This window comes from Heptranchias perlo, unplaced genomic scaffold (genome assembly GCF_035084215.1).
Source record: "Heptranchias perlo isolate sHepPer1 unplaced genomic scaffold, sHepPer1.hap1 HAP1_SCAFFOLD_143, whole genome shotgun sequence".
Lineage (NCBI taxonomy): Eukaryota > Metazoa > Chordata > Chondrichthyes > Hexanchiformes > Hexanchidae > Heptranchias > Heptranchias perlo.
Window position 1 is genome coordinate 1,212,269 of NW_027138678.1, and position 17,732 is coordinate 1,230,000.

At 46.0% G+C, this 17,732-nt stretch overlaps 1 protein-coding gene and 1 pseudogene across 1 annotated transcript in view; both read right to left on the bottom strand.

The window, feature by feature from the left end:
* Positions 1 to 13,677, bottom strand: part of LOC137308902 (RNA binding protein fox-1 homolog 1-like) — a 35,537-nt gene extending 21,860 nt beyond the window's left edge. Inside the window, exons 1-5 of the mRNA XM_067977338.1 lie at positions 13,544 to 13,677; positions 12,103 to 12,156; positions 8,911 to 9,003; positions 7,701 to 7,761; positions 5,476 to 5,529 (exon numbers count right to left, since the gene is read on the bottom strand). Coding sequence (XP_067833439.1) covers positions 5,476 to 5,529; positions 7,701 to 7,761; positions 8,911 to 9,003; positions 12,103 to 12,156; positions 13,544 to 13,552 — 271 coding nt within the window. The 5' untranslated portion in view covers positions 13,553 to 13,677. The remainder of the gene's footprint in view (positions 1 to 5,475; positions 5,530 to 7,700; positions 7,762 to 8,910; positions 9,004 to 12,102; positions 12,157 to 13,543) is intronic.
* Positions 13,678 to 15,011: 1,334 nt separating this feature from the next.
* Positions 15,012 to 16,551, bottom strand: LOC137308898 (uncharacterized; annotated as a pseudogene).
* Positions 16,552 to 17,732: the final 1,181 nt, after the last annotated feature.

Sequence of the window (17,732 nt, forward strand, 5' to 3'; positions counted from 1 at the left end):
ATAAATGGGAGTCTTTCTTTCACTGTAAATGGGAGTCTTTCTCTCACTGTAAATGGGAGTCTTTCTTTCACTATAAATGGGAGTCTTTCTCTCACTGTAAATGGGAGTCTTTCTTTCACTCTAAATGGGAGTCTTTCTTTCACTATAAATGGGAGTCTTTCTTTCACTGTAAATGGGAGTCTTTCTTTCACTATAAATGGGAGTCTTTCTTTCACTATAAATGGGAGTCTTTCTCTCACTATAAATGGGAGTCTTTCTTTCACTGTAAATGGGAGTCTTTCTCTCACTGTAAATGGGAGTCTTTCTCTCACTGTAAATGGGAGTCTTTCTCTCACTATAAATGGGAGTCTTTCTCTCACTGTAAATGGGAGTCTTTCTTTCACTGTAAATGGGAGTCTTTCTCTCACTATAAATGGGAGTCTTTCTTTCACTGTAAATGGGAGTCTTTCTCTCACTATAAATGGGAGTCTTTCTCTCACTATAAATGGGAGTCTTTCTCTCACTGTAAATGGGAGTCTTTCTTTCACTGTAAATGGGAGTCTTTCTCTCACTGTAAATGGGAGTCTTTCTCTCACTGTAAATGGGAGTCTTTCTTTCACTATAAATGGGAGTCTTTCTCTCACTGTAAATGGGAGTCTTTCTCTCACTGTAAATGGGAGTCTTTCTCTCATTATAAATGGGAGTCTTTCTCTCACTGTAAATGGGAGTCTTTCTCTGACTATAAATGGGAGTCTTTCTCTCACTGTAAATGGGAGTCTTTCTTTCACTGTAAATGGGAGTCTTTCTTTCACTGTAAATGGGAGTCTTTCTTTCACTATAAATGGGAGTCTTTCTTTCACTGTAAATGGGAGTCTTTCTTTCACTGTAAATGGGAGTCTTTCTTTCACTGTAAATGGGAGTCTTTCTTTCACTATAAATGGGAGTCTTTCTTTCACTGTAAATGGGAGTCTTTCTTTCACTATAAATGGGAGTCTTTCTTTCACTGTAAATGGGAGTCTTTCTCTCACTATAAATGGGAGTCTTTCTCTCACGATAAATGGGAGTCTTTCTCTCACTGTAAATGGGAGTCTTTCTCTCACGATAAATGGGAGTCTTTCTCTCACTGTAAATGGGAGTCTTTCTCTCACTGTAAATGGGAGTCTTTCTCTCACTGTAAATGGGAGTCTTTCTCTCACTGTAAATGGGAGTCTTTCTCTCACGATAAATGGGAGTCTTTCTCTCACTGTAAATGGGAGTCTTTCTCTCACTGTAAATGGGAGTCTTTCTCTCACTGTAAATGGGAGTCTTTCTCTCACTGTAAATGGGAGTCTTTCTTTCACTGTAAATGGGAGTCTTTCTCTCACTATAAATGGGAGTCTTTCTTTCACTATAAATGGGAGTCTTTCTTTCACTGTAAATGGGAGTCTTTCTTTCACTGTAAATGGGAGTCTTTCTCTCACTGTAAATGGGAGTCTTTCTTTCACTATAAATGGGAGTCTTTCTCTCACTATAAATGGGAGTCTTTCTCTCACTATAAATGGGAGTCTTTCTTTCACTATAAATGGGAGTCTTTCTCTCACTATAAATGGGAGTCTTTCTCTCACTGTAAATGGGAGTCTTTCTCTCACTATAAATGGGAGTCTTTCTCTGACTATAAATGGGAGTCTTTCTTTCACTGTAAATGGGAGTCTTTCTCTCACTATAAATGGGAGTCTTTCTCTCACGATAAATGGGAGTCTTTCTCTCACTGTAAATGGGAGTCTTTCTTTCACTGTAAATGGGAGTCTTTCTTTCACTGTAAATGGGAGTCTTTCTCTCACTGTAAATGGGAGTCTTTCTCTCACTATAAATGGGAGTCTTTCTCTCACTGTAAATGGGAGTCTTTCTCTCACTGTAAATGGGAGTCTTTCTTTCACTGTAAATGGGAGTCTTTCTCTCACTGTAAATGGGAGTCTTTCTCTCACTATAAATGGGAGTCTTTCTCTCACGATAAATGGGAGTCTTTCTCTCACTATAAATGGGACTCTTTCTTTCACTATAAATGGGAGTCTTTCTCTCACGATAAATGGGAGTCTTTCTCTCACGATAAATGGGAGTCTTTCTTTCACTGTAAATGGGAGTCTTTTTCTCACTGTAAATGGGAGTCTTTCTCTCACTGTAAATGGGAGTCTTTCTCTCACTATAAATGGGAGTCTTTCTCTCACTATAAATGGGAGTCTTTCTCTCACTATAAATGGGAGTCTTTCTCTCACTGTAAATGGGAGTCTTTCTCTCACTGTAAATGGGAGTCTTTCTTTCACTATAAATGGGAGTCTTTCTTTCACTGTAAATGGGAGTCTTTCTTTCACTGTAAATGGGAGTCTTTCTCTCACGATAAATGGGAGTCTTTCTCTCACGATAAATGGGAGTCTTTCTCTCACTATAAATGGGAGTCTTTCTCTCACTATAAATGGGAGTCTTTCTCTCACTGTAAATGGGAGTCTTTCTTTCACTGTAAATGGGAGTCTTTCTCTCACTATAAATGGGAGTCTTTCTCTCACGATAAATGGGAGTCTTTCTTTCACTGTAAATGGGAGTCTTTCTTTCACTATAAATGGGAGTCTTTCTTTCACTATAAATGGGAGTCTTTCTCTCACTATAAATGGGAGTCTTTCTTTCACTGTAAATGGGAGTCTTTCTCTCACTGTAAATGGGAGTCTTTCTCTCACTGTAAATGGGAGTCTTTCTCTCACTATAAATGGGAGTCTTTCTCTCACTGTAAATGGGAGTCTTTCTTTCACTGTAAATGGGAGTCTTTCTCTCACTATAAATGGGAGTCTTTCTTTCACTGTAAATGGGAGTCTTTCTCTCACTATAAATGGGAGTCTTTCTCTCACTATAAATGGGAGTCTTTCTCTCACTGTAAATGGGAGTCTTTCTTTCACTGTAAATGGGAGTCTTTCTCTCACTGTAAATGGGAGTCTTTCTCTCACTGTAAATGGGAGTCTTTCTTTCACTATAAATGGGAGTCTTTCTCTCACTGTAAATGGGAGTCTTTCTCTCACTGTAAATGGGAGTCTTTCTCTCATTATAAATGGGAGTCTTTCTCTCACTGTAAATGGGAGTCTTTCTCTGACTATAAATGGGAGTCTTTCTCTCACTGTAAATGGGAGTCTTTCTTTCACTGTAAATGGGAGTCTTTCTTTCACTGTAAATGGGAGTCTTTCTTTCACTATAAATGGGAGTCTTTCTTTCACTGTAAATGGGAGTCTTTCTTTCACTGTAAATGGGAGTCTTTCTTTCACTGTAAATGGGAGTCTTTCTTTCACTATAAATGGGAGTCTTTCTTTCACTGTAAATGGGAGTCTTTCTTTCACTATAAATGGGAGTCTTTCTTTCACTGTAAATGGGAGTCTTTCTCTCACTATAAATGGGAGTCTTTCTCTCACGATAAATGGGAGTCTTTCTCTCACTGTAAATGGGAGTCTTTCTCTCACGATAAATGGGAGTCTTTCTCTCACTGTAAATGGGAGTCTTTCTCTCACTGTAAATGGGAGTCTTTCTCTCACTGTAAATGGGAGTCTTTCTCTCACTGTAAATGGGAGTCTTTCTCTCACGATAAATGGGAGTCTTTCTCTCACTGTAAATGGGAGTCTTTCTCTCACTGTAAATGGGAGTCTTTCTCTCACTGTAAATGGGAGTCTTTCTCTCACTGTAAATGGGAGTCTTTCTTTCACTGTAAATGGGAGTCTTTCTCTCACTATAAATGGGAGTCTTTCTTTCACTATAAATGGGAGTCTTTCTTTCACTGTAAATGGGAGTCTTTCTTTCACTGTAAATGGGAGTCTTTCTCTCACTGTAAATGGGAGTCTTTCTTTCACTATAAATGGGAGTCTTTCTCTCACTATAAATGGGAGTCTTTCTCTCACTATAAATGGGAGTCTTTCTTTCACTATAAATGGGAGTCTTTCTCTCACTATAAATGGGAGTCTTTCTCTCACTGTAAATGGGAGTCTTTCTCTCACTATAAATGGGAGTCTTTCTCTGACTATAAATGGGAGTCTTTCTTTCACTGTAAATGGGAGTCTTTCTCTCACTATAAATGGGAGTCTTTCTCTCACGATAAATGGGAGTCTTTCTCTCACTGTAAATGGGAGTCTTTCTTTCACTGTAAATGGGAGTCTTTCTTTCACTGTAAATGGGAGTCTTTCTCTCACTGTAAATGGGAGTCTTTCTCTCACTATAAATGGGAGTCTTTCTCTCACTGTAAATGGGAGTCTTTCTCTCACTGTAAATGGGAGTCTTTCTTTCACTGTAAATGGGAGTCTTTCTCTCACTGTAAATGGGAGTCTTTCTCTCACTATAAATGGGAGTCTTTCTCTCACGATAAATGGGAGTCTTTCTCTCACTATAAATGGGACTCTTTCTTTCACTATAAATGGGAGTCTTTCTCTCACGATAAATGGGAGTCTTTCTCTCACGATAAATGGGAGTCTTTCTTTCACTGTAAATGGGAGTCTTTCTCTCACTGTAAATGGGAGTCTTTCTCTCACTGTAAATGGGAGTCTTTCTCTCACTATAAATGGGAGTCTTTCTCTCACTATAAATGGGAGTCTTTCTCTCACTATAAATGGGAGTCTTTCTCTCACTGTAAATGGGAGTCTTTCTCTCACTGTAAATGGGAGTCTTTCTTTCACTATAAATGGGAGTCTTTCTTTCACTGTAAATGGGAGTCTTTCTTTCACTGTAAATGGGAGTCTTTCTCTCACGATAAATGGGAGTCTTTCTCTCACGATAAATGGGAGTCTTTCTCTCACTATAAATGGGAGTCTTTCTCTCACTATAAATGGGAGTCTTTCTCTCACTGTAAATGGGAGTCTTTCTTTCACTGTAAATGGGAGTCTTTCTCTCACTATAAATGGGAGTCTTTCTCTCACGATAAATGGGAGTCTTTCTTTCACTGTAAATGGGAGTCTTTCTCTCACTATAAATGGGAGTCTTTCTCTCACTGTAAATGGGAGTCTTTCTTTCACTGTAAATGGGAGTGTTTCTCTCACTATAAATGGGAGTCTTTCTTTCACTGTAAATGGGAGTCTTTCTCTCACTATAAATGGGAGTCTTTCTCTCACTGTAAATGGGAGTCTTTCTCTCACTATAAATGGGAGTCTTTCTCTCACGATAAATGGGAGTCTTTCTCTCACTATAAATGGGAGTCTTTCTCTCACTATAAATGGGAGTCTTTCTCTCACTGTAAATGGGAGTCTTTCTCTCACTGTAAATGGGAGTCTTTCTTTCACTATAAATGGGAGTCTTTCTCTCACTGTAAATGGGAGTCTTTCTCTCACTGTAAATGGGAGTCTTTCTCTCACTGTAAATGGGAGTCTTTCTCTCACTATAAATGGGAGTCTTTCTCTCACTATAAATGGGAGTCTTTCTCTCACTATAAATGGGAGTCTTTCTCTCACTGTAAATGGGAGTCTTTCTCTCACTATAAATGGGAGTCTTTCTTTCCTTTACCTGTGTAAATATCCGGAGCGTAGACTGTTCCAACCACTGGATTAATCTTCCATCCTGAGAAGAGAAAAAGTTCAGGTCAGTCGTGATATCGACAGGTTCAGTGAGTGCAAAAATTTGGCAGGTGGAGTATAATGTGGGAAAATGTGAACTTGTCCACTTTGAATGAATAGAAAAGCAGTATATTATTTAAATGGAGAGAGATTGGAGAACTCTGAGGTACAGAGGGATCTGGGTGTCCCAGTACATGAATCACAAAATGTTAGTCTGCAGGTACAGCAAGTGATTAGGAAGGCAAATAGAACATTGTCATTTATTGCAAGGGGAATGGAATATAAAAGTAGAGATGTTTTGCTACAGTTGTACAGGGTATTGGTGAGACCACATCTAGAATACTGTGTGCAGTTTTGGTCTCCTTATTTAAGAAAGGACATAATTGCTTTGGAGGCGGTTCAGAGAAGGTTCACTCGACTGATTCCTGGGATGAGGGGGTTATTTTATGAGGAAAGGTTGGACAAGTTGGGCCTGTACACACTGGAGATTAGGCGAATGAGAGGTGATCTTATTGAAACATAAGATCCTGAGGGGACTAGAAGGGGTCGATGCTGAGAGGATGTTTCCCCTTGTGGGAGAGACCAGAACTAGGGACCACAGTTTAAAAATACGGGGTTTCCCATTTAAGACGGAGATGAGGAGAATTTTTTTCTCTCCGCGGGTTGTGAGTCTGTGGAACTCCCTTCCCCAGAGGGCGGTGGAGGGAGGGTCAGTGAATATTTTTAAGGCTGAGTTAGATAGATTCCTGATTAACAAGGGAGTCAAAGGTTATAGTCGGTAGACGGGAAAGTAGGGTTGAGGTCACAGTCAGATCAGCCGTGATCTTATCAAATGGCAGAGCAGGCTCGAGGGGCCGAATGGCCTACTCCTGCTCTTAATTCGTATGTTCGTACATTCGTATGTCTGATGGATCAAAGGAGAGGCAGGAAGGAAGAGGGAGGAGAGTGAGACTCAATAGGTAGCCAGAGGCAAGGATGGTGCAGATAGAAGTGACAGACTGATGAGATGGGCAGACACATGGTGGATGAAATTTAACACAGAGATGTGCGAAGTGATGGATTTTGAAAGGAAGAACGAGGAGAGGCAAAAGAAACTAAATGGGACAATTTTAAAGAGGGTGCAGGAACAGAGAGACCTGGGGGTGTGTGTACACAAATCACTGAAGGGGGCAGGACAGGTTGAGAAGGCTGTTAAAAAAGGCAAATGGGATTCTGAGCTTTATTAATAGAGGCACAGAGTACAAAAGCGAGGGAGTTATACTAAACCCTTTATAAAACACTGGTTAGGCCTCAGCTGGAGTATTGGGTCCGATTCTGGGCCCCGCTCTTTCGGAAAGATGTCGAGGCCGTAGAGAGGGTGCAGAGGAGATTTACTAGAATGGGTCCAGGGATGAGGGACTCCAGTTACGGGGAGAGACTGGAGAAGCTGGGATTGTTCCCCTCAGAGCAGAGAAGGTTAAGGGGAGATTTAATGGAGGTTTTCAAAATCATGAACAGTCGTGACAGAGTAAATAAGGAGAGACTGTTTCCAGTGGGCAGGAGGGTCGGTGAGCAGAGGACACGGATTTAAGGTGATCGGGAAAAGAGCCAGAGGGGGAGATGAGGAGAATTATTTTTACACAGCGAGTTGTTCTGATCTGGAATTCACTGCCTGAAAGGGCGGTGGGAGCAGATTCAATAATAACTTTCAAAAGGGGAATCGGAGAAATACTCGAAGGGTAAAATTTGCAGGGCTGTGGGGGAAAGAGCAGGGGGAGTGGGATTAATTGGATGGGTCTTTGAAAGAGCTGGCACAGGGGCCACGATGGGCCGAGCGGCCTCTCTCTCTCTCTCTGCTGTAAGGTTCTGTGAAAGAGATCAGAATCCGGGACAGAGAATCAAGCAAAGGTGCAATGGGGCAGATCAGGCGGTTTCTGAGAATGGGGTGCTCTCTTCCTGCGGCAGTAATCCCTCGCCCAGGGAGTAAAGGCTGGAGCCCGCACCAATCCATGAGATCCGAAGGGGATGTACGGTCGTTAATGCACAAACATAGAATCGAATCCAGAAAACAGACAAATAATGGAGAAGGAAGCAGGAGGCCCAGGAAGAGCTCACAGCCGTGAGGGACACTGAAGATTCCCTGTAAGAGGATCTTACACTATAACAGCACCACCATTAGGTTTTTACTGCTCCTACCATTGATATATGCAGTCGCTGGTTTCTTCGATGTCACAACTCGTGCTGTAGCGTTGTTCACCTGGAACAGAAAACCGATCTCTCTTATGGAGTTACTGCAAGCATTGGACAGTTGACTACAGCTAGAATGGCCAGACTCGACCAGTCCAATGGTCCCTCGGCCGGTCTCCCATCTCCCACCCTCCGGACACCTCAGCTCATCCAAAACTCTGCCCCCGTACCCCAACTCACACCGAGTCCCGTTCACCCATCACCCCCTGTGTTCACTGACCGACATCAGCTCCCGGTCCAGCAACACCTCGAGTGTAAAATCCTCATCCTCCTGTTCAAATCCCTCCATGGCCCTCGCCCCCCTCCCTATCTCTGTAACCTCCTCCAGTCCCTACAATTCTCATCCTCCTGTTCAAATCCCTCCATGACCCTCGCCTCCCTCCCTATCTCTGTAACCTCCTCCAGCCCCTACAATTCTCATCCTCCTGTTCAAATCCCTCCATGACCCTCGCCTCCCTCCCTATCTCTGTAACCTCCTCCAGCCCCTACAATTCTCATCCTCCTGTTCAAATCCCTCCATGGCCCTCGCCCCCCTCCCTATCTCTGTAACCTCCTCCAACCCCTACAATTCTCATCCTCCTGTTCAAATCCCTCCATGGCCCTCGCCCCATCTTTCAGATGAAATATTAAACCGAGGGCCCCGTCTGCCCTCTCAGGTGGACATAAAAGATCCCACGGTCACTATTGGAAGAAGAGCAGGGGGGAGTTCTCCCCGGGGTCCTGGGCCGATATTTATCACTCAACCAACATCACTAAACCATAGGTGATCTGCTCATTATCACATTGCTGTTTGTGGAATCTTGCTGTGCCCAAATTGGCTGCTGTGTTTCCCACATTATAACAGTGACTACACTTCAAACAGTACTTAATCGGTCGTAAAACGCTTTGGGACGTCCTGAGGTAGTGAAAGGGGCTATATAAATGCAAGGCTTTCTTTCTTAGTGGTCTCGGTATTGGTTCAGATGTAACCTATCAATATGGACTCTCACTGTTGGCCTCAATTGGTCAATCCTATCGAGTTAACTGTCTCGACAATCTTTAAAATGTTCCAATTTCTTTCCATCAACCATTATTTTCCGATCATGCCCAACACTCGATGGTCACCAATTCTCCCGTTCTCCACATCAGTTACCAAACCCGACATTGACTTTGGACGTACCTCAATCTTCCGGCCCTCTACGATGGTCCCGTTCAGTTTCTCTCGGGCTCGATCTGCATCAACGCTGTTCTCAAAGGTCACAAAACCAAACCCCTGTCAATGAAGGATAAAAATCCCAGTGAAACAAACAGGAAAGGAAAGGACACTTAACACCAGGGAGGGTAGAACACCCTACTGTCCAGTACAGGGAGGGGAGAACACCCTACTATCCAGTACAGTGGGGGGAGAACACCCTACACTCCAGTACAGGGAGGGGAGAACACCCTACACTCCAGTACAGGGGGGTAGAACACCCTACACTCCAGTACAGGGAGGGGAGAACACCCTACACTCCAGTACAGGGGGGTAGAACACCCTACTATCCAGTACAGGGAGGGGAGAACACCCTACTATCCAGTACAGGGGGGTAGAACACCCTACTATCCAGTACAGGGAGGGGAGAACACCCTACACTCCAGTACAGGGAGGGGAGAACACCCTATACTCCAGTACAGGGAGGGGAGAACACCCTACTATCCAGTACAGGGAGGGGAGAACACCCTACTATCCAGTACAGGGGGGGTGGAACACCCTACACTCCAGTACAGGGAGGGTCACACACCCGACTATCCAGTACAGGGAGGGTAGAACACCCTACACTCCAGTACAGGGAGGGGAGAACACCCTACTATCCAGTACAGGGTGGGGAGAACACCCTACACTCCAGTACAGGGTGGGGAGAACACCCTACTATCCAGTACAGGGAGGGGAGAACACCCTACACTCCAGTACAGGGAGGGGAGAACACCCTACTATCCAGTACAGGGAGGGGAGAACACCCTACTATCCAGTACAGGGAGGGGAGAACACCCTACTATCCAGTACAGGGAGGGGAGAACACCCTACTGTCCAGTACAGGGAGGGGAGAACACCCTACTATCCAGTACAGGGAGGGGAGAACACCCTACTATCCAGTACAGGGTGGGGAGAACACCCTACACTCCAGTACAGGGAGGGTAGAACACCCTACACTCCAGTACAGGGAGGGGAGAACACCCTACTATCCAGTACAGGGAGGGGAGAACACCCTACACTCCAGTACAGGGAGGGTCACACACCCGACTATCCAGTACAGGGAGGGTAGAACACCCTACACTCCAGTACAGGGTGGGGAGAACACCCTACACTCCAGTACAGGGAGGGGAGAACACCCTACTATCCAGTACAGGGAGGGGAGAACACCCTACTATCCAGTACAGGGAGGGTAGAACACCCTACACTCCAGTACAGGGTGGGGAGAACACCCTACTATCCAGTACAGGGAGGGGAGAACACCCTACTATCCAGTACAGGGAGGGTAGAACACCCTACACTCCAGTACAGGGTGGGGAGAACACCCTACTATCCAGTACAGGGTGGGGAGAACACCCTACTATCCAGTACAGGGAGGGTCACACACCCGACTATCCAGTACAGGGAGGGGAGAACACCCTACTATCCAGTACAGGGAGGGGAGAACACCCTACTATCCAGTACAGGGAGGGGAGAACACCCTACTATCCAGTACAGGGAGGGGAGAACACCCTACTATCCAGTACAGGGAGGGTAGAACACCCTACACTCCAGTACAGGGAGGGGAGAACACCCTACTATCCAGTACAGGGTGGGGAGAACACCCTACTATCCAGTACAGGGAGGGGAGAACACCCTACACTCCAGTACAGGGAGGGGAGAACACCCTACTATCCAGTACAGGGAGGGGAGAACACCCTACTATCCAGTACAGGGAGGGGAGAACACCCTACTATCCAGTACAGGGAGGGGAGAACACCCTACTATCCAGTACAGGGAGGGTAGAACACCCTACACTCCAGTACAGGGTGGGGAGAACACCCTACTATCCAGTACAGGGTGGGGAGAACACCCTACTATCCAGTACAGGGAGGGTCACACACCCGACTATCCAGTACAGGGAGGGGAGAACACCCTACTGTCCAGTACAGGGAGGGGAGAACACCCTACTATCCAGTACAGGGAGGGGAGAACACCCTACTATCCAGTACAGGGAGGGGAGAACACCCTACTATCCAGTACAGGGAGGGGAGAACACCCTACACTCCAGTACAGGGTGGGGAGAACACCCTACTATCCAGTACAGGGAGGGGAGAACACCCTACTATCCAGTACAGGGAGGGTAGAACACCCTACACTCCAGTACAGGGAGGGGAGAACACCCTACTATCCAGTACAGGGTGGGGAGAACACCCTACACTCCAGTACAGGGAGGGGAGAACACCCTACTATCCAGTACAGGGAGGGTAGAACACCCTACACTCCAGTACAGGGAGGGGAGAACACCCGACTATCCAGTACAGGGGGGGTGGAACACCCTACACTCCAGTACAGGGAGGGGAGAACACCCTACTATCCAGTACAGGGAGGGTAGAACACCCTACACTCCAGTACAGGGTGGGGAGAACACCCTACTATCCAGTACAGGGTGGGGAGAACACCCTACACTCCAGTACAGGGAGGGTAGAACACCCTACACTCCAGTACAGGGAGGGGAGAACACCCTACTATCCAGTACAGGGAGGGGAGAACACCCTACTATCCAGTACAGGGAGGGGAGAACACCCTACTATCCAGTACAGGGAGGGGAGAACACCCTACACTCCAGTACAGGGAGGGGAGAACACCCTACTGTCCAGTACAGGGAGGGGAGAACACCCTACTATCCAGTACAGGGAGGGGAGAACACCCTACTATCCAGTACAGGGTGGGGAGAACAAGCTACTGTCCAGTACAGGGGGGTAGAACACCCTACTATCCAGTACAGGGAGGGGAGAACACCCTAGTATCCAGTACAGGGAGGGGAGAACACCCTACTATCCAGTACAGGGAGGGGAGAACACCCTACTATCCAGTACAGGGAGGGGAGAACACCCTACACTCCAGTACAGGGAGGGGAGAACACCCTACTATCCAGTACAGGGAGGGGAGAACAACCTACACTCCAGTACAGGGAGGGGAGAACACCCTACACTCCAGTACAGGGAGGGGAGAACACCCTACTATCCAGTACAGGGAGGGGAGAACACCCTACACTCCAGTACAGGGAGGGTCACACACCCTACTGTCCAGTACAGGGAGGGTCACACACCCTACTGTCCAGTACAGGGAGGGTCACACACCCTACTGTCCATTACTGACCTTCGATCCTCTCTCGTTGAAGATAATTTCAACATCCAGAATTTTTCCAAATTGCTGTAAAAAAACACAAACATTGATTGAAGACGGAACCAGAGCATCATCTCAAACCCCAACGGTTAATCCCCGACCAGGTGGAGGGAAATCCGAACTGAGAACCAAAACAGAAGCAGACACCTGTCCCCACGGACTAACAGAGACCATTCTCCACTCTGTGGTGCTGCATTGCAGAGGAACTGGGCGTCAGGACGTCCCTTTGACCACCCGGTGACCGAACACCAAACAGACCCTTGGACATTACCCACCCAGTGACTGAACACCAAACAGACCCTTGGACATTACCCACCCAGTGACCTTACACTAAACAGACCCTTGGACATTACCCACCCAGTGACCTTACTCTAAACAGACCCTTGGACATTACCCACCCAGTGACCTTACTCTAAACAGACCCTTGGACATTACCCACCCAGTGACCTTACTCTAAACAGACCCTTGGACATTACCCACCCAGTGACCTTACACTAAACAGACCCTTGGACATTACCCACCCAGTGACCTTACACTAAACGGACCCTTGGACATTACCCACCCAGTGACCTTACACTAAACAGACCCTTGGACATTACCCACCCAGTGACCTTACACTAAACAGACCCTTGGACATTACCCACCCAGTGACCTTACACTAAACAGACCCTTGGACATTACCCACCCAGTGACCTTACTCTAAACAGACCCTTGGACATTACCCACCCAGTGACCTTACTCTAAACAGACCCTTGGACATTACCCACCCAGTGACCTTACACTAAACAGACACTTGGACATTACCCACCCAGTGACCTTACACTAAACAGACCCTTGGACATTACCCACCCAGTGACCTTACACTAAACAGACCCTTGGACATTACCCACCCAGTGACCTTACACTAAACAGACCCTTGGACATTACCCACCCAGTGACCTTACTCTAAACAGACCCTTGGACATTACCCACCCAGTGACCTTACTCTAAACAGACCCTTGGACATTACCCACCCAGTGACCTTACACTAAACAGACACTTGGACATTACCCACCCAGTGACCTTACACTAAACAGACCCTTGGACATTACCCACCCAGTGACCTTACACTAAACAGACCCTTGGACATTACCCACCCAGTGACCTTACTCTAAACAGACCCTTGGACATTACCCATCCAGTGACCTTACTCTAAACAGACCCTTGGACATTACCCACCCAGTGACCTTACTCTAAACAGACCCTTGGACATTACCCACCCAGTGACCTTACACTAAACAGACCCTTGGACATTACCCACCCAGTGACCTTACACTAAACAGACCCTTGTTCGAACATGACTTGTTCTCTCCTTTCCCCTTTCCTTTGGACCTCGGCCTATCTCACGGCTTTGTACGTGGCCTGAGCAACTCACCCCGAACATCTGCCGCAGATCTGGATCTCGGAACCTGAATGGGATGTTTGAGACATGTAACCGTTTTGGCTGAGCTTTATTGTCCTCAGGACCCTGCGATTGCTGCGTCCCATCCTGTTGACCCACATCTTCTGGTTGCTAACAGCAGAGAAGGAAATTTGTGAACCAGTCTTTCTGTTCAACAAACCGTGACGATGCTTTGTAAAGGTTTGTTCTCGCTGCTGATCAGTTTTCATGGCTTCAATATTTAACGTGAAATTGTTTATTTTTGGATGAAGAGGAGCTCGTCTATTGAGATACTTCATCCAAGTCATTGAGGCATCCTTCTGAAGGATAGAGATTGACCTGTCTTTGAGCTCTTGGGTGACCAGAGACGAGTCTAGGAATGCCTCGCCAGTCAGCCCGACATTCCTATCTCTTCCTAATTCGAAAAGGGAGCACGTGCGAGAAGCCACAAAAATAGATCTTGCCACATCCGTGTTTAGATTCTCTGTTAACTAATGCCAGGTTCTGTCACATTACTGCAGGCAACCCTTTAGTTCATGCCTGTTAAACGCCCATCGTAACATAACGCCTCTCCGTGATATTACCCAACGCCACCCCCCACCCCCGCCCGCAGAGCTCGGATCGGAAAAGGCCGCTTGTCTCCAGGTCAGGAACCCTCCTTGCGCACGCCAAGGAAGTTTCCAGAAAGTTGAATATTCCCAAGGTTTTGGATTCCGGATTCTGTCCAAAGACACCCGGAGCGGAAAGTGAATCCTCAAGGGAATCCAGATTGGTGACCATGGGATGATAATTGTGCTGCGTTCCTTGGCTGGCAGGCGTGGGCAATGCCACAGGTCAGATTCAAACCTGCTGGTGATTCTCCTAACATCCTACCTGAAAACTCTTGCTTTTACTCAGCCTTTGAGGCACCGAGGTCTCTTGGGACAGTTCAGCTGCTGTCGAAAAAGCAACAATGCCAGTTGTTTCTTTCGCTCCTTTAAGGCTCTTGGACCCACGTCCCTACAAACGCTCGCTGGACGCCGAGATATCTCCAGGCTTTCCACCCTCAGCTCCTGGAAGTGTCCAAGGACCTTCTGGATGAGTGGTATCGAAGAACAAGGAGGGACCGCGGTAATGGGGGTTCATGTCACATCACGCACGCCCAGTGATGGGTGTGTGACACTGCAGCACAGGAGTGCGACTCCAGTGATGGGGATCTGTAATATTATACCAGATACATGGTCCACCAGTGATGGGGATCTGTAATATTATACCAGATACACGGTCCACCAGTGATGGGGATCTGTAATATTATACCAGATACACGGTCCACCAGTGATGGGGATCTGTAATATTATACCAGATACATGGTCCACCAGTGATGGGGATCTGTAATATTATACCAGATACATGGTCCACCAGTGATGGGGATCTGTAATATTATACCAGATACACGGTCCACCAGTGATAGAGATCTGTAATATTATACCAGATACATGGTCCACCAGTGATGGGGATCTGTAATATTATACCAGATACATGGTCCACCAGTGATGGGGATCTGTAATATTATACCAGATACATGGTCCACCAGTGATGGGGATCTGTAATATTATACCAGATACATGGTCCACCAGTGATGGGGATCTGTAATATTATACCAGATACACGGTCCACCAGAGATGGGGATCTGTAATATTATACCAGATACATGGTCCACCAGTGATGGGGATCTGTAATATTATACCAGATACATGGTCCACCAGTGATGGGGATCTGTAATATTATACCAGATACATGGTCCACCAGTGATGGGGATCTGTAATATTATACCAGATACACGGTCCAGCAGTGATGGGGATCTGTAATATTATACCAGATACATGGTCCAGCAGTGATGGGGATCTGTAATATTGTACCAGATACATGGTCCACCAGTGATGGGGATCTGTAATATTATACCAGATACACGGTCCACCAGTGATGGGGATCTGTAATATTATACCAGATACATGGTCCACCAGTGATGGGGATCTGTAATATTATACCAGATACATGGTCCACCAGTGATGGGGATCTGTAATATTATACCAGATACATGGTCCACCAGTGATGGGGATCTGTAATATTATACCAGATACATGGTCCACCAGTGATGGGGATCTGTAATATTATACCAGATACACGGTCCACCAGTGATGGGGATCTGTAATATTATACCAGATACACGGTCCACCAGTGATGGGGATCTGTAATATTATACCAGATACACGGTCCACCAGTGATGGGGATCTGTAATATTATACCAGATACATGGTCCACCAGTGATGGGGATCTGTAATATTATACCAGATACATGGTCCACCAGTGATGGGGATCTGTAATATTATACCAGATACACGGTCCACCAGTGATGGGGATCTGTAATATTATACCAGATACATGGTCCAGCAGTGATGGGGATCTGTAATATTATACCAGATACATGGTCCACCAGTGATGGGGATCTGTAATATTATACCAGATACACGGTCCACCAGTGATGGGGATCTGTAATATTATACCAGATACATGGTCCAGCAGTGATGGGGATCTGTAATATTATACCAGATACATGGTCCAGCAGTGATGGGGATCTGTAATATTATACCAGATACATGGTCCACCAGTGATGGGGATCTGTAATATTATACCAGATACACGGTCCACCAGTGATGGGGATCTGTAATATTATACCAGATACACGGTCCACCAGTGATGGGGATCTGTAATATTATACCAGATACACGGTCCACCAGTGATGGGGATCTGTAATATTATACCAGATACTTGGTCCACCAGTGATGGGGATCTGTAATATTATACCAGATACATGGTCCAGCAGTGATGGGGATCTGTAATATTATACCAGATACACGGTCCACCAGTGATGGGGATCTGTAATATTATACCAGATACATGGTCCACCAGTGATGGGGATCTGTAATATTATACCAGATACATGGTCCACCAGTGATGGGGATCTGTAATATTATACCAGATACATGGTCCAGCAGTGATGGGGATCTGTAATATTATACCAGATACACGGTCCACCAGTGATGGGGATCTGTAATATTATACCAGATACATGGTCCAGCAGTGATGGGGATCTGTAATATTATACCAGATACATGGTCCACCAGTGATGGGGATCTGTAATATTATACCAGATACATGGTCCAGCAGTGATGGGGATCTGTAATATTATACCAGATACATGGTCCACCAGTGATGGGGATCTGTAATATTATACCAGATACATGGTCCAGCAGTGATGGGGATCTGTAATATTATACCAGATACATGGTCCACCAGTGATGGGGATCTGTAATATTATACCAGATACATGGTCCAGCAGTGATGGGGATCTGTAATATTATACCAGATACATGGTCCACCAGTGATGGGGATCTGTAATATTATACCAGATACATGGTCCAGCAGTGATGGGGATCTGTAATATTATACCAGATACATGGTCCACCAGTGATGGGGATCTGTAATATTATACCAGATACACGGTCCACCAGTGATGGGGATCTGTAATATTATACCAGATACATGGTCCACCAGTGATGGGGATCTGTAATATTATACCAGATACATGGTCCACCAGTGATGGGGATCTGTAATATTATACCAGATACATGGTCCAGCAGTGATGGGGATCTGTAATATTATACCAGATACACGGTCCACCAGTGATGGGGATCTTCCCAATGTTTCTGGATTATTGAGTTGGGAGCATGGCCTCTCAGTTTCTGACCCATCTGCCCATCTACTCTCTTTCTCTCCCACCGTCTGAATTTGTTCCTTTGAATGTTATTTTTTTGGGTGATCCTCTAAAGCTCCAAGCCGACGTCACTCAGATGATCATAACCCAACACCTCCAGCTCCCCTCGCGCTGGTTGCCATGATACCATCCACACGGGCCTGGTCACTCCCAATAAGGTCCACCGTGTGGTAAGCTCGATGTGAGCACCGACTCGGCTTGCCCACCTTTGAACATGCATAGAACCCTCAGTGGCTTCATCAGCACGGCCAATGCACTGGGGTGTGTTACAAGGCCTTATTCAATTTGCAACGGCATTGCCAAGACAAGCGACCCCTTCGCTCCCGAGGAAGTGAACCCCCTGAATCATGCCATACACAAACATTTCCC